The sequence below is a fragment of the Amphibalanus amphitrite genome, unplaced genomic scaffold, assembly GCF_019059575.1.
Source record: "Amphibalanus amphitrite isolate SeventyFive unplaced genomic scaffold, NRLGWU_Aamphi_draft 001749F_arrow, whole genome shotgun sequence".
NCBI classification, from domain to species: Eukaryota; Metazoa; Arthropoda; class Thecostraca; order Balanomorpha; family Balanidae; genus Amphibalanus; species Amphibalanus amphitrite.
In genome coordinates, this window is record NW_024883242.1 from 76,152 (window position 1) to 98,566 (window position 22,415).

The following is a 22,415-nucleotide window of genomic DNA, read 5'->3' on the forward strand; positions in this document are numbered from 1 at the left end:
TTTTTGTTTGGGAAATTACGCTCTTTCCAATGATGTGCATATTGCCGGGGTTGGTCGCGAAATTAGGGGCAATACTTAGAAAGGGCCTCTTTGGGGCCCTCTTTGGGCCCCTTCCTTTGGATTCCCCGGTAGGTTTCTTCAGCCAGATTGAAGAGGGGGCCCAGGAGAGTGTCTGTGCAAATTTTGAAGAAAATCGTAGGGGCCGCCCCATTGGGCCCCAAATTTCAATTGGGTCCCGTGGGCCCCAGGTGGGCCCCATCGAAAAATGTTACTTGGGTTTTTTGTTTGGGAAATTACGCTCTTTCCAATGATGTGCATATTGCCGGGGTTGGTCGCGAAATTAGGGGCAATACTTAGAAAGGGCCTCTTTGGGGCCCTCTTTGGGCCCCTTCCTTTGGATTCCCCGGTAGGTTTCTTCAGCCAGATTGAAGAGGGGGCCCAGGAGAGTGTCTGTGCAAATTTTGAAGAAAATCGTAGGGGCCGCCCCATTGGGCCCCAAATTTCAATTGGGTCCCGTGGGCCCCAGGTGGGCCCCATCGAAAAATGTTACTTGGGTTTTTGTTTGGGAAATTACGCTCTTTCCAATGATGTGCATATTGCCGGGGTTGGTCGCGAAATTAGGGGCAATACTTAGAAAGGGCCTCTTTGGGGCCCTCTTTGGGGCCTCTTCCTTTGGATTCCCCGGTAGGTTTCTTCAGCCAGATTGAAGAGGGGGCCCAGGAGAGTGTCTGTGCAAATTTTGAAGAAAATCGTAGGGGCCGCCCCATTGGGCCCCAAATTTCAATTGGGTCCTGTGGGCCCCAGGTGGGCCCCATCGAAAAATGTTACTTGGGTTTTTTGTTTGGGAAATTACGCTCTTTCCAATGATGTGCATATTGCTGGATTTTGTCGATGTTATAGGCCTGAAATGGTTGAAAACGTTTATTCATGCCCCGAGGGCATACTCCCGGGCCCATATATTTGAAGCTGTTTTGTTCGGTTCAGGGGGGCGCTAGCCCCTTAAATTTGGTACCGTTGCATGTAAAATTTTGTCCTCTTTCGAATGACGTGCATTTTTAGCTGTTTTGACGGCTAGAAGTAGGGTTTTCAAAGTTCGTCGATTGTGCCCTGAGGGCATACTGTTTTTTGGGATTTGTGGCCCCCCTGATGGATTCCCCGCATTTTGGCACTAGGATTTTCGATAGAGGACACCATTCTGCACCTCTCCACCAAAATTCAGCGAAATCGTAGGGGCCGTCGATCCCTGCTGAATCCCTGCTGAACCCCTGCTGAATCCCTGCTAACTTCCGTTACATGAAAGCAGTTGGCTTTGCAGCCTTATATCATCCAAGATTCTGCTACCAGCGTCGAACGTAAAATACAATCCACGATCACCTTGCTTCCTGAAGCAAATGGATGACTCATCACACCTGGGTCAACATTGGGTGTGCCAGCCTTGGGTGTGCCCGATCCTATATATTATCGATTGTCTTCTTGGTCTTTGTCGTTCGTCTAACCTGGTCGAACCGTTAGGAAGGGAGGCTTGCTAATATCTGCAATTGGAAGTGGAACGTAAGTACGTTGGTTTATTTTACCAGTTGTGATCGCTTCTATACAACCAAAATGAGTGTTACTACAATGCACTGCTGGCAGCTGTGGTGGTAAAAACAAGAAACAAGCAAACCGACCTGACCTGACCTACCTACAGATTTTTGCCTTTTAATGGATAAAGAAGAACTGACTCAAATGAATAGATTGCTAGCAATGATAAGTCAAATATTTTTAGGTTAAAGTGACTATCCCACGATCCACCTTAACATAAGTTTTTGAGTTGAGTGTGCTTCTACAGGTTGCTGGAGGTCATATCCCACCTGAGATTATGGGTTTGTTCCCGTCGCTCCTCTAACCTCCTCCAAGCTCCTCTAACCTCCTCTCGTTTCAAAAAATCGTTCCCGTCGCTCCTCCAAGCTGCTCCAAGCTCATCTTGATTTCACATCTCACCACCACTATTTGCCTCCTCCCTCATCCCAAACGAAAGTTGGTTTTTCGGAGGAGGCTCTTGCGTAGACATATTTGGCGCACGTAATACAAATGTGAATTGTTTATAAATGAGATTTGAAGGAAGTGTAAATAATTTTAGTGATTGATGACGATTGGATATCTTTAAATAGTAATGTTTGATATTAATATAAGGTTATTTTATTAGAAAGCGATTATTATCTCTTGATTTATGTTTGCGCGCCATAAAGCGCCGACCGTTACAGCCCGCAAACAGCTGATTTCCTCGCGAAAATGTTCCCGTGGCTCCTCTGAAACGGCTCTCCTCCAAGCTCATCCAACCTCATCCGAGATTTTTTGGGAGGAGCGACGAGAACAGACCCTATGTACACCCCAAGACCCCCCTGTGGAGTCACCGACTCGCTCAGTTGGCTCCTGGCTCAGAACACTGGGGACTGGGGAGGCATGGGCACTAATACAATTGATATTAGCGCCACCCATATGATAGTGTTATGTTGTTTTTGGTATGCCTATGTTTTGGTGTAGGTATGATTGTGCATATGTTTTCTGGCGTATGTCTTGTGTGCATTGTGTATGTTTGTTATGCCCATGCTTGTCTTGTCTCTAGACGTAATACAATTGATGATGATGATGATGATGATGATAGCCAAAATGGGGTCCCTGGCTCCTAATCGGTTTGAGCACTCACAACATCGAGAAGTGCCTCAAATCGAAAATATCTCATTTCAAAGTTGTAGCACTGATTCAGAGGGTCTAATACATTAGAATGCCCCCTGATCTGAAGCCCGACATAGCATTTTGATTTGGTGACATGGTGTTGGTGGTGTACCTGTCTTCTCCACGAGGAAAGTTGCCAATGGGACGCATAGAGCAAGTGATCAGAGGTGACAATGGTCACGTCAGAGTGGCATCTGGGAGGATGCGAGACAAGGTCCTCATAAGACCAGTCACAAAAATAGTCTGACTGGATTTCAGCGGCCTGCTGGTGTAGTTGCTGGATTGGGAACAATCCAAAGTGAGGGGAAGATGTTGGGGAGGGTTTTATTTCAATGAGGCTTGTGCGTAAGCTCGAGAAGTGAAAAAAGATTTTTACTTAAAATACAGGAGTCAACATGAGTCATGAAGTGTTAAGAATGTTTAAACCGTTATTAGATACTAAGCAATTTAAGTTAATTTATTACTAAGTTTCACATCAATTTAAGATTTAAGGTTACAAAACATTACACGAGGATCAGGATAGCAAAACTATAGTAACACCCTCTCTGAATGTGTGACGTCAGCGACTCAGCGCAGATCTAACTATTTTAAATCCTTTACTAAAACCTTTGGTAGCATGCAATGGTATATGCTGCTTTGTGTGCAACAAGTGCCACACTTTCAGATGCCAAATTATTGCTTCCAAATAGTCGCTAGGAACAGTGAGATCCCAAAAAGCAAACAGAAGTAAAAGTCTAATATCTTGAAAACCGCTGAATATTTTCCGGTGAAATTTGGTAAATATTTGTTTCTGCTCTTTCTGAACCGAGCGACACCTGTTTTCATGCCAATTCATTAACTTTTGATGGTGGGAGGTTCCCTTTAAATGGCTGTGCATCAGGCTTCAGCCTTCAGGCCTTTGTAATCTCTCCTAAGGCATTGCCTTCGGCACTGCACTGCTTTGCCACAAGGAAGTTAATGTTACTTTCCATACTGTATTGGTGCTTTTGAACTTATTGTGCCATTAATAATTATCAGATATGAAATCAGGAGGCCAAAGGATATCATGTGGTTTGCTTTTTAATTGAGGAACACATCAAAAGTAACTTGGTGACAGGTCCTAAAGTAAAGAAATACTGCTGCAGCCTGGGTTACTTATCAGTTGTGGTATTGCTTTGTCCTATCTTGTTTGCCTTTTAGAACCAGTATAACGCCTTTTGGGGCGACTAACGGAGCGAGCGAGAGGGTGGGCCTTGCACGTGCGAAATTGCGAGGGGGTACCTCCAACTCAGGGGGTGTCGAAGTCTAGTAGGAAAATCTGGCAAATTCCCTGCGTGACGTCACGTCGGGGATGACCGACGGCACCTTGAACTGAAAGATACGGCAGAACGGCTATTTTTGAAAAATGATTAAAAATACTTTTGTGCTGTTATGACGCATAAAACGCTTATCAGCATGTTCCTCATCATGTGATAAAGGCATATCCGTGGTCGAAAATAGCTGAGCCCCTCCCAATTTCCAACCACCGACCTCATAAGCAAAGGATGTAAGCGTAATCCTTAAGGGCGACTTTCCTATACATATCCGTACATATGCGTCCTTATGGAAATCGGTAGTGTGGCGATTGGCGACGCGCGCGACATCTGTGTGGCGACCAAGTGGCGACTGTGGCGACACCTGGTGGCTGCTTTTCTGCTGTATGTAGGCATTGGGCTTTTGCCAGATGTGGTTCCTACTGCTACACCACTATGCTGACCCAATACTAGAAAAGTTATTGTGCTAGTAAAAGGCAAGCAAATTGAAAGTTGATTTATAAAATTGCTTATAAATGATTACGAGATAATAATAAAGAAATTTTGATTGAATAATTATTTTAATAATCAACCGTGAAACTATATTCTGGTAGGTTTAGTAGAAATAAGTCCGTGCAACCTTGTATTTAGGGCCTTGCCTCCAACTGACTTGTGCACGGCACCCTACTAACTGGTCTCTAGCGATGTGCCAAATTTGGGCACAATCGGCCCAGCCGTTCTCGAGATCTGGAAGCGGCACCCTGCACGTGCGCACGTGCAAAATGGGTCCCAACTGACTTGTGCACGGCACCCTACTAACCGGTCCCTATCCGTGTACCAAATTTGAGCGCAATCAGTCCAGCCGTTCCCGAGATCTGGAAACGACCCCTGCACGTGCGCACGTGCAGCAGCACCCCAACTCTGGCACATGGATATGCAGTGCCTAGTGGGTGCCTACCTACATGTCAACTTTCAGCGCAATCGGCCAAGTAGTTACCGAGATATTGCAACAATTACAAAACTGACACCTCTTCGTTTTGCACGTGGCACGTGCATAAGGGGTCACCCACATGCATCGGGAATAGTCCAATACTTGGTAGAAGGAATGAAGCTACCCTACAAAAATTACCGCGTGTAAATCGGTCAAGTGGTTGCTGAGATATAAGCCTCGCAAAAGCGTGACCACGGCCGGCCGGCCGGCCGCTCATACTCAGAAATTTCCGTTAATCTAAGGAAAGCCTACGCTCGCTTCGCTCGCTCCGTAATGATATCCCATATATGTATTTATTTTGTCCTTTTTCATTATGTATTTGCATTTTATTTACATCAGCAGACACTCAGCAGAAACGAAGACAAAAATGAAAGAACGCTTCACAAGTGCCCGCATGGTGAAGCTCGACTGGTGAAAAAATGGTGAAACGTCCATGGTGCCCGCAGGACGTTTCACCGCTTTGTACTGCTCGACTCCAATACCATAGCAGCCTTCAAGCTGTCCGAGTCTTCTGAGACTCGTTCTTCTCAGCGCGTGTGTCACTGGGGTTTGTTTAAAAGAACTTCCTCGAACAAGGTGTATGAATGTGTGTTTTTGCGAGTGTGTTTATATGGGTATGTGTGCATTTTATCTCTGCTTTTTGATTAAAAAAGACGTTTTATGACGTTTTGTTTCCATTTTATTGTATGCTGATCACTGGACTTACCAAGCAAATAAAATACGCCACCTTCAAAGAACACAATGCTGTGTTAGGTCACTGACCTAATGTGACCTTGACCCGGCCCATACCTACTCAAAAACACCACCAATGTATTCTCCGTGAAGTTAGCTTTCATATGACACCCATATTGCCTATGATTCATGACGTTCTCGGCAGATGTCATTTTCATGTCAGGTCATGACCACATTGTTGACCTCAGTTTGAGGTCAACGGGTCCGATATACCAACCAAATCACATACCACTATTAAGAGCATGGATAAGACATCTCTGATAGAAAAAAATCAGAATTTTTAAAATAGGACAATTTTGAAAGGTCACGGGGTCAAGAAAAGGTCACAAGGTCACAAGGTCAAAAATTGACCCTGAGGTTTCGTTCACATTTTTGCTAGACGCACCAGCCTGTGCGCTTATTATTTCATAAATAACTTTTTTTGATACGGTGAACCGTTGCAGAGATAAAAAATACTTTATATTTCAATATCCCGGGAAACCTTAAAATTTGCATGATCCATATCTTATGACCCCTGTGACCTAGAGACTAAAAATTCACTGGGACGTAGTAGTGCCCATAGGTCAACTTGCATGCCAAATTTGAGCAAAATCGGAGTGGTCATGGTGAACATGCCTAGGTGATCTGTCATGGAATTGCCCATTGAGTAAAAAGCGAGGCCGCTCGGTAAGCAAATCCTCGCCGCCCTGCCGCTGTTCTGGTGGCTGGCGGGCTCACCCAAGGCACGCACTCTATGTGCCCACTCTAAATGGGCACCTTTATCCTACCCTAAAAGTTGCAGGATTTTGCATAATAAAACACGCAAGGAAATTACAAATTATTTTGGCCTTAGTCAGGAAAAAATCCATACAATACACTGTAGGCCATCTGGGACTCTCGTGCTCCGACGGCGCAAGCAATTTTGCGCCGAAATTTTAGGCTAGGCAGATGTGCGCCGAAAGTTTAATCTTATTTGTACCAAATTCAACGTTTTTTGCCCTCATAGCACATGTAATGCTCATACTTAGCTCTGCCTTAACCCGCGCATGACTGGGGTATTTTCCATAACGCGTGTGACTGGGGGGGGGGGGGGGGGGCTCTCCAGAGCCCCCTCCTATCTCCGAAACTACTTGGCCGATCGTCAAAATTCAAACGGCGTCTGATAGCCCTGGAAAAACTGTCGAGCGAAACCTATTTTCATTGACTTCAAGGTCACCGATGACGTCACAGTTCAGGTCAAAGTAAAAATTATCGACATTTTGCTAGTTCACAAGTTAGGCTCTGACCGCCGGCTGACAAGTCCGATCAAGCTCATTTTTGGTTTACGCACTCCGTGATAGATGCCTTAGATACCCTTAGGGCAACAAACTTTTACTTCGAATTTTTAAGGTCAAGGTCAGGTCATCCTAGGTCACGAAAATTGTATATCATGTATCGGTCACGTGACGCATGTTTTACGTCCATTTTACTGGTAGATTTCAAAAATAGTGTCGTCTGTGTCATTTGAGGTCATTGTCAGCTGAATTTACCGGAGGTCAGGTGACTTTGCAGGTCAGAAAGGTCAAATTTAGAAAACGAAATTTTTCGACAAAAAAGGTGCCTATCAGATGCAGTTTGAGCTCAGGAACACGATGGTGCCAATTATATTGCTGTACGACGTCAAAAACGTACTGAAAAATGGATTTGAAAAATATAAAATTGTAAAATTTTGACAATAATGCGAATAACTTGGCTATTTTTGAAGATATTGAACTGAAACTTGCTAGTGTAGTTCATCAGAGTGTGTTCTATCGCATTTATTACGGTTTTTGCGAATAGTCAAAAACTTATTGAAACAAACAAACAAAACAAAACATTTATTAAAAACAAAAGATATTTTTTTTGTAATAGTAAATATATATTTTTCAAAATTTCAAAATTTTGAAAATTCGAGATAGCAGTTTGATAGCTACGTGTATTTGTATTCTACTCATGCAAAGAAAATGGATTTAGCTTCAAAACTGAGCTCTTGAGAGCGTTTGCCGTAATTCAATATTTTGCATCAAAATCGGCCGACATGACGTCCCTCTGACGTCATTTCCGGCCAAACTATGGTAGCTAGAAAGTTGAAATTTTAACACAAAGTGTCAAATTGATGCCGCTGAGGGTACCCCAAGTTGCGTGTGGATCCGTCTAACGGTTTAGAAGATATGGCTGAACAACGGGAGGGGGGGGGGCTCTGTAGAGCCCCCCCCCCAGTCATGCACGGGTTAAATGTTGAAAAGTTTGATGAGAAATAGCAAGGAGACTGTATAAAAGGCGAGTTGTACAAAAATGTTTCCCGGCACGAGTTCATAGCTCTTCCGAAAAGAAATAGAGTACACAATGCCGGTATACGGATGTGTTACCCGTTCGCTAGGTACTACTACCAACTGCCTGGCCCATGATGCAGCCAGCCTGTTGTGCCGCATCATGGCACAGCAGGCTGGCTGCATGTGCCAATATGTAATCTTCAATGCTGTTTGTTTTACTTTTCACAATGAAGGCGTATGGCAGCTCGTGAATAGTGCTTCTCTTTTTGTAGAATTTTGTTGCAGTTATTATATTTTTTCTTTTGGGAAGTTAGTGAAGGTGAATATGTCAAGAATTTTCGGCAGCCTTTAAGCAGGCGTCACACTTCAGTGTTTACGGCCGAAGGTGCGGTGACCTATATAGTATATACCTATAGATCGTCGAACGCATAGTTCACACGCAGCTGTATACTTACTTTGACTCGAACCACCTATTTTCGTGTACGCAGCATGGCTTTCGTCGCCACCACTCGACCGAGACGGCCCTTATAAGAGTAACAGACCGCGTTCTTCAGGGTATGGACAACGGCCAAATATCTCTTTTAGTACTATTAGATCTCAGTAAATGCTTCGATGTGGTTAGCCATTCAAAACTGATTGAAAAGCTTGAACTTTATGGGGTAGAAAGCACTTGGTTCTCAAATTACTTATCAGACCACTATCAGCAAGTTAGACTTTGCTTTCCAGATGGTCGTCAGCTTCTATCCAAGGCGGCTAGAAACCCTATCGGAGTGTACCAGGGCACCTCATTGGGGCCCCTCTTGTACAGTATTTTTGCAAACGACATCAGCCTATACGTCGGCGACGACGTTAGCATCACTCAGTACGCCGATGACACGCAGATTCTTGTTACTGGACACAAGCGTGACATTGCGAGTCTCATTCGGCGCATGGAGTTAGCCCTGTGCACTTTATTCCAGTGGTTCACCCAAAATCAGATGAAAATTAACTCTAGCAAAACTCAACTTATCGTTTTTGGCACACGTCATATGCTCCAGGGTCTTCCCAAGATTTCCATTAAAGTAAATGGTGTGACTGTGCAGGAGGTTGAGCGAGTAAAGAATTTGGGGCTGGTTATGGACCGACACTTATCTTTTGAACCGCATGTCAACCAACTGGTTGCAAAGTGCACCGGGCTACTTATAGCTTTGAGCCATGCGAGGCATCGTTTACCTGAAGGTGTGCTACCAGTGATCGTGAGTGGCTTGGTTATTTCTCTGATTCGATACTGCATTGTTGTATACGGAAACTCAACTACACACTCAGTGACGCGCATTAAGAAACTGTTAAACTTTTGCGCAAGAGTGGTGTCAGGGCGGAAAAAGCGGGAACATGTGCGTGATGTGTTGAGCGAGTTGAACTGGTTGCCTGCCGAGGACCTCGTGATGTATCGTACACTGTGTCTGCTGAAAGCCATCCTCACCTACGAACAACCGGCTGACTTGGCGAGTCACTTTCGAACGGCGATGAGTGTGAGGCAGAGATCGACCAGGCAGGACGACCATCTTGTTTTACCACGCATCAGAACAGAGTCAGGGAGGAGAATGTTCATCTACCGGGGGGCCCGAGCATATAATGCCCTACCACCCTCCGTACGGGACGGACGCACCGCGGCTTTCAAAAACGCTTTGCGGATACACATGGGTCAGGCGCGGCAGATGCAGGTGTGAGCGTGCTCGTGTGTTCTTACTGTGGTACCTTTTAGCATTCTTTCATTGGGTTAGTTGCCTTTTGCATTGTTTTATGTCGTATCAGTGTCGTGTGTGTATGCCTTTTATCCCACAACTGACGTAAGCACATGAAAAGCCGGTGTATGTTTACCTGGATGAGCTTGAAATACATTCTGAATTCTGAATTCTGAATACCTTAGCGGTGACAGGCTGTGGCCTTGGACGGCCGCAAGTTTATTGGGTATATGGTTAGGTTTATTTTCGAATGTTTGAGGGCCCATACTATCGATGGGGTGTAACCACAGCTAAACTGGTTAGCTCGTTAATGACTGTATGCTGGCCACTAGTTTCAGGTTGGTCGCCATGTCGTCCCGTCGCGCCGCCACCCGTCGTGGGGTCACCAAGAAGCGTGCCCAGCGCGCCACCTCCAATGTATTCGCCATGTTTGCACAAGAGCAGATCCAGGAGTTCAAAGAGGCCTTCAACATGATCGACCAGAATCGCGACGGATTCGTCGACAAGGAGGACCTTCATGACATGCTTGCCTCTCTAGGTTGGTCTAAATACTATTGGTTTGAGCTACCTATTGGTGTTTACTAATTTCTGGCATTAAAATGCTTTATACATATATATGTATGATATATCCGTCCTTTATTTTACCTACATACTACCATATGATGGTTGTCCGAGAAATGACGCGGGAACGTCATTTGCTGAGTAGCGGAAGATCGGTGGCTTGCTAGTTAAATGTATGGACAGTTATGTTTATTTTCGAATGTTTTATTGGTGTTCGCACACGTCTTTTTCATCAGGTTTACATTGGTTGCTGAATAGTGTCCAGTGGTTCTTAGACTGCCATGTAACAATGTTGGCTCATTGGTGGCCGTGCATATTGCACAACGGGTGGGGTAATTTGAACATGTGGGGCAATTTGAACATAGTGTGAATAACAGAAAATTACGGACAATCCATAAGTGGCATGACAATAAGACCAATGAGAGAAATTATCGTAACTAAAAGGGCTATCATATGAACGGGGTTTAAAGTTTCAGGGAATGGAGATGGTGACGCACAGTGTAAAAAATCAATTTCGCAAGGAAAAACGCCTATCAACACGACATTGCAACTTCATTGCAGCGCAAAATCTTGCATTGCTAGCGCCTAATACGCAACGGCTTTTGTTGTATAATGACCTAATCAGTGCCTTTAATCCAAAAAAATTGCTTTTGAACCCTGTTTTTTAAAATGGCAAAATAACTTTTAGCGTGGGGTAATTTGAACATAGTGTGAGAATTTCAATGAAGACAGGGATAGCTCCGAAAAAACAACGCTCCCAGTTTTTTTTTGCCAATATTTTCGACCCAAGGCAGTAGCAGATAAGTGATGCCAGTTTTAGAAAATTTACGTCTAATATCCGTCTAATGTCCGGCATTTTTGTTGATTTTCCGTCCAAAAATGTTAAAGTCAACTATTTGTCCAACTATGTCCGAAAATTATGCAGCTATCAACACTCAAAACCGTCATTTATATTGCTTATCATGTAATTTCACCAGCCGAAAAGTGTTCATTATATTGAGAGCTTAACAAGCTTTCCATTCGCCAATCAATGCTATGCACGATTACTTTATAAAAAGCGCTGAAGTGTAGCAAGCCATCGTCCAATGTTGTCCAGTCTGCTACCTTTGTCCAACCAATTCCGAATTGGACATTGGACAAAATCAGAACTCCAAATGTCCAGGTTTCGATTGGCACCACTTTACCAGATGTAGTACGGTTGGGAGAGTTTTTATCGAACAAAAATGATAGACGTTCTGTTAATTGAAGAGGGGCGAATTCTGTCAACTGACCGGTGTCAAGCGTGCATATATTGATACTCTGCAACTGTTATTTTTGCTGTTGTGTTGATTTTTCAAGTGAAGGTATGTTTAGAATTGTTCTGCCTATTTGTTTATGGGTCAAACAACATCGGTGCTGGCGAGACTATCGTTTTTATGACAGGTAAAGGCAGTATGTTCAAATTACCCACGGTGGGGCAATTTGAACACACCGTGACTTGGTGGAGAAGTGAGGCTATGCTATTCAAGGTATGCTCGGCTCGTCCAAAAATGAGGCTTGCATGGTGAAAGCAAGTGACACTTGCGCTACTGAAGCAGTTTTTCTTCATCCAGGGTTGAACTGGAATTTGGTACAACGGAGAAGACGTAAAAATATGTTCAAATTACCCCACACTACCCTATTGGCTCCAACTCAGCAGGGACCTACCTGTTCAGTCTCTCTGACACTTTGTGCCGCCGTTCTCTCTGCTACAGGCAAGGACCCGACCGACGAGTACCTGGAGGGTATGATGGGCGAGGCGCCGGGCCCGCTCAACTTCACTATGTTCCTGACGCTGTTCGGCGAGCGGCTGCAGGGCACCGACCCCGAGGAGGTCATCAAGAACGCCTTCGGCTGCTTCGACGAGGAGAACTCGGGCGTCATCTCTGAGGAGTTTCTGCGCGAGATCCTCACCTCCATGGGCGACCGATTCAGCCAGGATGATGTAAGTAGTGTAACGGGAGAGGAGGGCTGTATACGAATGTATCTTAATAATATTTATTATTGCTTGTAATTCTTTCTTCGGACTAGGAGGGCTTCGTTTTTATTTTTGTTTTCTTCTGCCGTATAGCTTTAAATTATTCTTCTCGCGCTTGATGGTTTTCATTTTGCATCCTAGTTCAATCCATGCTTTTATTGAGTTGAATTTGTTCCATTTGCAATAGAATATTTGACATTCAGCTGGTTCTCTTCTACCACGAATTCGATGTAATGCCTACAACAACGCGCTTGTTACCGAAATAGAAATAAGCCACCGTAGGGCTCGGCTCCATCAGATACCTAATCTGTGGTGCAGCTTGCTGCTCCTATGCTCTTTCCGGAGTGGTTGAAACGTTCTGGGGTTGTTTTGAACTGTGATGACAGTGAGTTTGAATTAATTTGTCTCTGTTTTAGGTGGACGACATGTACAAAGAGGCACCCATCAAGAATGGTATGTTCGACTACGTGGAGTTCATCCGTATTCTGAAGCACGGAGCTAAGGAGAGGGACGAACAGTAAACGCCGACGGAAAATCACGCAACGCGCTTTTCAGCACGGGCTGCTGACTGCTAGATTGTGACGAACGGATATGACCAATGGGGAGCAGACTGTCCAGTATATTTATTGGCCAACTTTTAACTTAATCTAGATGATCAGCGGGCGATAGCCCCTAAAACATAGCTGCCTGCCAAGATGCACAGCGTGTGCACTTTCGGAGGCCAGCTGTATTTTTCTATCAGTCGACGGCAGGAACGTGATTTTAAGAGCGACTTTGAATAATGTGGTGGGAGTGTTTTGCGGCGGCAGCGTGATATTGCCGTTCTTGTAGTAACTATGCTTATTGCTTTTGCTGTTATGCTAACATTCTATGAGGACTCTACGCGTGGAAAGCACATCTTCCTTTACAAGTGTTATTGCCATTTTAACGGTTTTGTAAGAATACAATCGCAAAACTGAATAAATTTTTGGATTCAATTATGGCATGTTTAGTGTTTACCACGTGATACGAGGATTCGAATTGCCCGCTCATGGCTCTTAGATTTAGGTGAGTGAATTACTGCTACAGACTGTATTATTGGCCGGTCACTGTTGTAGCCAGCCCGACCAGATTATCTGTTGGCGTTGTTAACGCGAGAATTGCCCATGAATAGGTAAACTTCTGCGGGGAGTGCTGTGACAATTGACATATGTATGCTGCAGGGACTTTTATCTGGGACTTTTATATAGATGACAGACCAAAGGATGCCACCAGTATAACGCCTTTTGGGGCGACTAACGGAGCGAGCGAGAGGGCGGGCCTTGCACGTGCGAAATTTCGAGGGGGTACCTCCAACTGACTTGTGCACGGCACCCTACTAACCGGTCTCTAGCGATGTGCCAAATTTGGGCACAATCGGCCAAGCCGTTCTCGAGATCTGGAAGCGGCACCCTGCACGTGCGCACGTGCAAGATGGGTCCCAACTGACTTGTGCACGGCACCCTACTAACCGGTCCCTAACTGTATACCAAATTTGAGCGCAATCGGTCGAGCCGTTCTCGAGATCTGGAAACGACCCCTGCACGTGCGCACGTGCAGCAACACCCCAACTCTGGCACATGGATATGCAGTGCCTAATGGGTTCCTACCTACATGCCAAGTTTCAGCGCAATCGGCCAAGTAGTTACCGAGATATTGCAACAATTACAAAACTGACACCTCTTCGTTTTGCACGTGGCACGTGCATAAGTGGTCACCCAAATGCATCGGGAATAGTCCAATACTTGGTAGAAGGAATGAAGCTACCCTACAAAAATTACCGCATGTAAATCGGTCAAGTGGTTGCTGAGATATAAGCCTCGCAAAAGCGTCCGCACGGCCGGCCGGCCGCTCATACTCGGAAATTTCCGTTAATCTAAGGAAAGACTACGCTCGCTTCGCTCGCTCCGTAATAAAATGCTTTCATGTCACTATTGCATCGTATAGCCTTCAGTCACATGGTTTCGTGTTGCCGTCAACGGGCAGCGAAATCGACAGAGAATAGAAGCATTTACATGATGCTCGTCAATGCTCGTGGCTGATGAAGTATTTTCGGTTTGGCAGTCTGATATGGTAGCTCATACAAGCATCTTCAGCGGCGCGACTGCTACGAACTATACGCAGCTCTATTGTGCTCATTTTGCCTGTCGCTAGCAAAAACCCGCTTGCGGTTGCAAAATAGTGAAGAACGAACAAATCAATGTTCGATATGCAAAAAAGCAGCGAAACTTGCAGATACTGTAGAACAGGATGTTAGTGAGTCCCGCATTTCGCTAGGCAGACAGGAAGGCGTAACGATTGTGTCAGATGGTGCAGCAATGTCAAAAACAAATTAAAGGGACCCTCCCACCTTAACATTAGTTTTGAGTTGAGATAGCCAAGTTTGCGGCCAGGCTCAGAAACCACCATTTATCTTGTTCGCAACCCCCGCAGCTTTATGGTGTTCAAGAAATTTCTTCCCTTTACTTGCAGGGTGGGACCAGCTTGGTCCCTATCTCTTAACCATTACGGGAATCTGATGACGTCATCAGGCTTTCGAACGTCCGTTAAATGTTTGACTAAAACGTTTTGTAGCACGCGGTGGTATACGCTGCTTTGCGCGCAACAAATGCCGCACTTTCAAATAAAGTCGCTAGGAACAGCGGAGATCCCAAAAAGTAAACAAAAGTAAAAGTCTAATATCTTGAAAACCGGTGAATATTTTTCGATGAAATTTGGTAGATATTCGTTTTTGCTCTTTCTGAACCAAGCGACATCACTTTCATGCCAATTCATTAACTTTTTTGAAGGTGGGAGGGTCCCTTTAATGGGACTTTGGAGACAATCTAGTTAGGGCCTAGGGGGATGGCTGGCCTGAAAGGAATGACAAGCCTTTAAATATTAATTCTGCAGCATACACTAAACATTCTAGTTTTTATGCAGGCAGGTGCACATTTTGGACGACGGTGAAAAAAAAATCGCCTGGGGCGATTTGATCAAGGTTCGTGAAATTTACACGTGACGTTTAGCATGTAGAAGGCCGACAAAGGGGGAGAAGCTCCAAATGTCACGTGACTAATATGCCCTCTGGCGCCCTGTTTTCACCGGCGTCCCACATTTTAACCCTAGTTGGTGTGGTCTGGTGGCTGGTGTTGATCTATACCACCTTTTCTACACCTTTTTAGGCACACTTTCAAAAAGTTAAAGACCAAATTCAAAATATTCACATGCATTTTGAGCCTAAACTTTTTGAATCAGTCTTCAACTTTTTGAAATCGCACCTTAAAGGTGTATTGAATGTCCATGCTGTTGCCTGTTCTCATGCTTTGCAGACTGGAGAATGGAGATTGGAGAAAGAAATTACATAATTTTATGTGACGTAATATGGAAATTAAAACTTATAATGGTCAACACATTGCTTTAATAATTTATGCATTGTTTGATTTTTCTGCATGGCATCTTGCTGGTAACAGACAAATATTATTTTACAGCAGTTGATTTATTACTGTGTTACAGGCCCTTCATTCCACAATGGATTCAGACAGTGATGATGATAATGTTCACTTTGGTACACCCCTTGAGCCTCTTGAGGAAGGTAAGTGACCTGTTTTTCCTTAGGGTCCATGCTACATAAGGTTAATTTTGAATATTAGAGGTTGAAATTGCATTTACAAAAGTTATATTGCTTCAGCCAGGCAACTGTAATTTAATTTGATAATTTCATTTATGTACATGGTTGATATTGCAGTGAAATTCTTGCATATACTTAATTTTTCTTCTCTATACTTAATTTTTCTTCTCTATATAATTCTCAAGCAGTAGATCCAGTTAGTTCAGACCCTTTTGGCTCTGGATATTGATCTTTATTTTGATCAGTTATCTAAATAATTAACAGAATAAGAATACCTAGCTGCATACCAACAGTTTTTGCCGGATGGCCTGCACTTTCTCTTTAAATACAAAGGCACCTCCATACCATGACCAACCACTGCAAGTAATAATAACCCCATATTGAAATACCTAGTGGAAGATAATGTTTTCCTGTGTTTTACTATTTTTGAAATTAACAGAAAGTCCAAGATTGAATCTTCATTGTGTTAAACTGTGGGCTTGTAATATTTTGCTTTCCAAAGTCCAAACACTTCCTTGTAGAAAGCCATGTTAAGGTTTTATGACTAACATTTGTCAAAAATGTTGATTTATCAAACTAGGTGGAACCTCACAGCCATTTCTAAAAGTATCTGATTTAAACAGGAAGTAAGTCATGCAATTCATTCATATGCCCATGTTTGCTAGGGAGCGCCGCTAAGCGTCGTCCGCCGGCTCTTGAAGACCAGACGGTACGGGACAGTCGCGGCCGACAGCGGTTCCACGGCGCCTTCACCGGCGGCTTTTCTGCGGGCTTCTTCAACACGGTCGGCTCCAAGGATGGCTTCCAGCCGGCCTCTTTTGTGTCGTCCCGCAGCACGCGCGCCGAGCGGCGACCGGCGCGGCCCGACGACTTCATGGATGATGAGGTGCGCGGGCGACTCGGCTACGGCTTTTTCCTCGGCCAAGGGCAATAAGGAGGGGTGTCAGTATTTTATGGATAGAAATGGTACTCGCCCCCTGAGATGTGAGCGTTAAGCTTATTTTTTATGCTGATGAATGAGGATGTTTTAATGATATCCTTTTTAGCATTGTATTTGATCGCCTTATGTGCGTGCATGTTTTGGCTAAGATCAGAGTACAGTTTGCTGTTCCACCTTCACTTTCTTACATACTGTAGTGTTCTCTATGCCCTTACCGTCCCCGTTGGCCTCGGGACGCCCTCTCTGTCACACCCCGACCCCTGCAGGACCGTGGGGAGCACGGTATCGCGCCGCAGCGCGTCCAGGCCAGGGACGAGTTCCGACCGACGCCCCCCGGCGGCGTCAAACGCAGCCGGCCCCAGTTCGACGAGGGACCCATTCCCGGGGAGCCGGTACTCAGTCAGCTGGTGCAGCCGGTCAGGTGAGCGGGGAACACGGGCCCAAACCTTCAGTGCATTTGACAGAGGGCACATAACAGGCTAAAGTGGGTGAACGAAAATTATAGAATAGGAAGAAGTGTTGCTAGTTTGGGATTATGACTAGTACTTTGACGATATGTTTGTGATGTGTTACGGATGCTATGCATCAGCGCTCATCACTGCTTGTTTTTTTTTTTTGTGTCACGGTATTATTACGTTATGTGTCGTTAGTTTGCTAGTGTACGTTTAATCTGTTGCGTTGTGGGACTGCAGTTCCCATCAGTAGTTCGATTACACTGGTCAGAATTAATCCGTTTAGCCCTGCACTAATGATCTCATCCGTGCCGCTCACACAGGGACACGGTTGGTGTTCGGATTCTAAAGGCGATGGGATGGCGGCCCGGGCAGGGCATCGGACCCCGCATCACAAAAAAGGAGAAGAAGAGACAGAAAAAGGTAATTATTAGCGCTATATCTCGGCAGCTGGAATCATATCATCATCATCAATAACGTTCATGACGAGCCATGCAGCGATAATACACAAAAAATGATCATCTGTCGGCTGTCGCTGGTGGAAATGTTTCCGTGGTAACATCTTCAAAATTTCAACATGTACGGACACTGCTTGCAATGGATGATATTTACGTATGATTAATCTAGACTTGCAAGAAAAGGAAAATGGGTTTGTTTATTGTCTCCATTTTCATTATCCGCTGCAAATTTACATACGCCAGCGATAAGTTGCAGGACAGGGCATACATTGTTTCACATTTTATCTTAACTGTTTTCAACTCAGCGACGATTCGTACAATTGTCATATAACCCCGTCTCCTACTTTCCTGCTCTGTCAGGTGTACGGCTGCGCGCTGCCGCCGGGCGCCGAGCCCACCGCCGCCGCTCCGTCCGACTCCGACTCCGACTCGGACTGGGACTCTGCGCTACGGGAGGTACTCCTGGCGCCGGACGACTTCGAGGCGCCCCTGGTGCGGCCGAAGCACGATCACATGGGCCTGGGGTACCGCGGCCTGGACCGACACTCTGTGCTCGGCGCCGCCGCGGGCGATACCACGCTGCGCTACAGGGACAAGGCGGGCAAGGTGGCCATCAGGGGACAGGTAAGAGCCGGTGATACATGCTGAGATCGGTACTGGGCGGGGCTGGGAGCTTGTGTTACTGAGGATTGAAGCTGACTTGAGTTGTAATGGGACGTTGCCTGGGATGCCGGATGACACATTGGAAAAGTAAGAATGGCTTTGAACTGTTGGTTGTAGTGTAGGTGAAAGGGATTCGTTTTCATTTTCGCTAAGTTCTAGGCTCATTGTTCCATTTATTCTAATTTGATCCGGAGTTCGTCAAGGTAACTTTCTCTGTCTCGCGTCAGGCGTTTGGTGTGGGTGCATTTGAAGACGAAGACGATGATATTTACGGCACCGAAGATATGTCCAATTACGACTTCGAGTCGGCTCCGGAAAAGCCTACCTCTCGTCCCGCGCCCGGCAGCGCTGACCGCCTGGCGCGGACCCTCGCCGGGTTCCGTCTGTCGGAGGGTAAACGGGCGACTCGACCGCGCTACCCGCCGCCGCCACTGCCTCCTGGCTTTGTGCCCCGCCACCGGGCGCGCGCGAGCCGCTTCGAGCCGCGTCCTGAGGAGCGGCGGGGATTGGAGCGGCACCGCCTGTCGGCCGGTCGGAGGGCAGAGATGATCGGCGAGCAGCGGCCTGCGGACCCAGTGGATTCCTCGCCAGCTGCGGCGCGGACGGAATCTCCGAGCGGAGCACAGTCGGAGGCTCAGCCCGCCGCTCCGGTCGCCGCAGGTCTGCCGGGCCGACCGGAGTCCGAGCGGCCCTCCCAGCCGGCAGACAGCCCCGCGGTGAAGACAGAGCCTGGCGCAGTGCCGGCGGACGCGGAGAGACTGAGGGAAGTACATCAGCTGCTGGCGGAGGGCGGCGACTCGCCGGCCGCCGCCGCTCCCGCCCTGAAACCGTTCGCCAGCGACCCGGAGAAGCAGGCGCGGTATGAGAAGTTCCTGAAACTACAAGCCGCCAATAGGAAAGGTGAGAGATGAAAGAGAACACCTCTGAGGTCAGTTTTTAGAGTGGGAAGGGAAAAAATGCACAGATAGCAGAATGCATGCTGTGTTCTACGAACTGTTTAAGAGATGATAGACGGAAGATGGAAGTTCATAATGTATTTTATATTACCGCCTGCTGCTCTGCCTTGATGACCTGACCCATCTCTGTCCCGTGTTACTCGTCCGCCTCTCCTGTCTGACCCGTCTCCTTCCCTGCCAGAGGACTACCACCTGCTGGCAGCCTCTATGACCTGACCGGACCCGGCCTCCCCCGTCTGACCCGCCCCTCTCCCCTGCCAGAGGACTACCACCACCTGCTGCCCGCCTCGATGACCTGACCGGACCCCTGCCCTCACTGACCCGCCCCTCTCCCCTGCCAGAGGACTGCCACCTGCTGCTTCCTCCTTCGATGACCTGACCGGACCCCTGCCCTCACTGACCCGCCCCTCTCCCCTGCCAGAGGACTACCACCTGCTGCTGCCCGCCTCGATGACCGACTGGGAGCGACAGCGAGAGGTGAGCGAATTCCACCGCTCGGCGCTCATATTCCGACCGCTGGCCGCCTCCCTGGCCGACAAGTTCGTCTCGGCGGGTACCTCCGACCAGGAGAAGCCGCCGGCACCGGGCGAGGCTGCCGCCGGACGGAAGGAGTCGACCGATCCGGCTACCCAGGCGGCTCGGAGGCGGATGTTCGGCTTCCTGACGCGGCAGACCCAGGAGTGGCACCCGGCTCCGCTGCTCTGTCGACGGTTCAACGTCAAAAACCCGTACCCACAGTGAGTCAGATCGAACAGACAGATGGTTATCCAACAGGTCACATGTAGTCTCTCTTCGTTTTGAATATTTTAGTCTCTCTTCGTTTTGAATATTTTTACGGGACTTTTCATACCTTTTGTGATTGTGATACGGAGTTTTTATGCTATCATGAGACTTTCATTTTGCACTGATCGTCGGATGGCAACTGAACATCATTGATATTTCCATTCTTCCATTTTAATTTTTACCTGCTGGCCATTACACGTTAATTTTGCCTCAGCCTATATGTGTAGGCATTGCAGTAGGACACCGGCACCTTTGCGCTGTCCTAACCACCATTACGTATTTGTTCCCACAGCTCCAGTATAGTCGGTACGCTGGGTCTGGCCAGCGGCGCCGCCTCCATGTCCGCGCCCGTGCTGCCTACTCCGACCCCCACTGCTGACGCGCCAGCAGCCCCCAAGCCGCGGCTGCGCTGGGACGATGTGCTGTCAGACGAAGAGGGTGGAGGGACGGATACGGCGGCCGGAGCTGGCGACGGAGCCATGGCGGTGAGTGGATGGATGAAATGGGCTGCGGATAATGGATTTGTGGTTGTGCTTCATAATGTCACGTTGATGCAGAAAGTCTGAAGTTAGGTATAGGCTATTTCAAGTGGAGTATTTTATCCAGCTAGGTCGTTCTCCCAGAATTCCAGTCGTTATGTCTATTCGATGTGTGAAACAATTTGAGTCCGAATGCTCTTCGCCGCGATCGAAGTAATCGTCTTTTTTATTTCAAAAGGATTCAATGACGTGTAGATATCAAACATGCATGTGGGAACGACAATAAATTAACAAGTCCTGTTTTCTCCACAGCCCAGCGGTTCTCTCGCCGGCTCTTTGCTGGCTCTCCCGGCACCTAACACCGCCGGCCCGCCACCGGCCACCACAGCACCAGCCCAGAAACCATCCCCGGACCTCTTCAAGGCCATCTTTGACGACTCGGACACCGAGTCTGAGTCGGAGGACGCCCCGGCGAAGGAGGCCAACTCACCGGAGACTCCTCCGCTGGTGGGCGGGGCTCAGCCGATCGCCGCCACTGACAATCAGCTAGCCGCCGCAGCCGAGGAGGGAGCGACGCGAGCGGAGCCTTCCCGCTCCTCTCCTCCAGTTGAACCACAGGGACAAACAGGAAAGCCAGTCGGACCCTCTGGCCGGCCGACTGCCGCGTCTTTCTTCAACCAGGCCCCGTCCGCCGCGGCCAAGAGGCAGGGATTCAGCCTGTTTGATAATGTTGATCTGGACGAGCTGAACAGCTGGCGAAGGGGTGGATCCGGTGGCGGTGGGAACGGGGAGAGTGCGGCAGACGGTCCGGAGAAGGGACAAAGCGCCGCGCCAGCCGCCACTGTCCCGGCGTCGCCGGTGGGGAGCTTCAGTCCGGGCTCAGAGGACGAGTACGGTCCCCGTCTACCGCCGTCCGCGCCCACCGCCGCTACCACGTCCTCCTCCTGTCTGCCAGTGAGCTGTATGGGGAGGAAGAGGAAGAGGTCCGACAGTGACGCCGCCGAGTGGCGCGAGATGTCTCCGAACGGGCACAAGAAAAAGAAGAGCAAGAAACATAAGAAGAGTGATAAGAAGAAAAAGAAGAGTAAGAGAAGGGGCAGTGGCAGTGATAGTTCAGACTCTGATGATGTGGATAGGACGTTATTGAAAAAGCTCAGGGATGTGGTGATGAAAAAGAAGAAAAAGAAGAAGAGCAGCTCTCGACACTGAGAAATTTCCACCGATGCTCGCTTGCTGACCGGCTGTGGACTTTCAATATGGTGAACGATTCGCGATTGGGCTAATTACAAGTATGTGCCATACTGGCATACTGTGTTCGGCATGACCCCTGAATCCAAGGAGTGTTACTTTATGTTCGATCTTTGGATGGTGATAGTGACGTTTTCCTGCCTTTTCATTTGAGCCTTATGGCCTGAAGGCCGACCGGTGTGACCCAGCCGCACAAGCGAAGTTCAGCTTATCGCTGTCCTTCCCAAAGGCGTAAGTCGTCCTCAGGAAAAGTGCCGTTTGACGTGATGCGATAATATTGTGACGTGATCTCGCCAATTTCGTGTAATGTCCTGCGTGTCCAATAGCATTGGCGCCAGCCCTGTCCAGTGTGCATCCTTAGAAATGTAACGTGCTCTGTTCATAGGATGCGAAATGTTCGGCAGACTGATGTCTGCAGTCTGGAACAGGCAATAGGGTGCAGTTGTCCTTACTAATGGTGATGTTTTCGCGAGTTATATGATTGTAGACATGTGCTGTTTACTTTGATAAATGAACCAGTCCACGCACATGTCAGTTTCTCATCGTTA

General features: G+C 47.2%; 2 protein-coding genes across 11 annotated transcripts; both read left to right on the top strand.

Annotated features, from left to right (window-relative positions):
• Positions 1-1,294: 1,294 nt before the first annotated feature.
• LOC122374970 (myosin regulatory light chain sqh-like) lies at positions 1,295-13,237 on the top strand. 7 transcript variants are annotated; one of them, XM_043354081.1, is made up of 4 exons: positions 1,295-1,352; positions 10,036-10,241; positions 11,998-12,227; positions 12,677-13,237. In XM_043354081.1, exons 2-4 carry the CDS (start codon positions 10,052-10,054, stop codon positions 12,779-12,781), a joined length of 525 nt encoding a protein of 174 aa, XP_043210016.1. In that variant the 5' UTR covers positions 1,295-1,352; positions 10,036-10,051; the 3' UTR covers positions 12,782-13,237. The 7 variants fall into 7 exon arrangements, with proteins under 7 accessions (XP_043210016.1, XP_043210017.1, XP_043210020.1 ...); XM_043354082.1 differs by having other exon boundaries at positions 1,296-1,551; XM_043354085.1 differs by lacking the exon at positions 1,295-1,352 and adding an exon at positions 2,073-2,105.
• Positions 13,238-15,062: 1,825 nt separating this feature from the next.
• Positions 15,063-22,394, top strand: LOC122374968 (G patch domain-containing protein 1-like). 4 transcript variants are annotated; one of them, XM_043354072.1, is made up of 10 exons: positions 15,063-15,258; positions 15,774-15,852; positions 16,554-16,774; positions 17,095-17,249; positions 17,604-17,703; positions 18,099-18,362; positions 18,629-19,301; positions 19,779-20,094; positions 20,433-20,625; positions 20,932-22,394. In XM_043354072.1, the coding sequence occupies exons 2-10, from the start codon at positions 15,789-15,791 to the stop codon at positions 21,826-21,828; spliced, it is 2,883 nt and encodes a 960-aa protein (XP_043210007.1). In that variant the 5' UTR covers positions 15,063-15,258; positions 15,774-15,788; the 3' UTR covers positions 21,829-22,394. The 4 variants fall into 4 exon arrangements, with proteins under 4 accessions (XP_043210007.1, XP_043210005.1, XP_043210006.1 ...); XM_043354070.1 differs by lacking the exon at positions 15,063-15,258 and adding an exon at positions 15,329-15,389; XM_043354071.1 differs by lacking the exon at positions 15,063-15,258 and adding an exon at positions 15,334-15,385.
• The last annotated feature ends 21 nt before the right edge of the window (positions 22,395-22,415 follow it).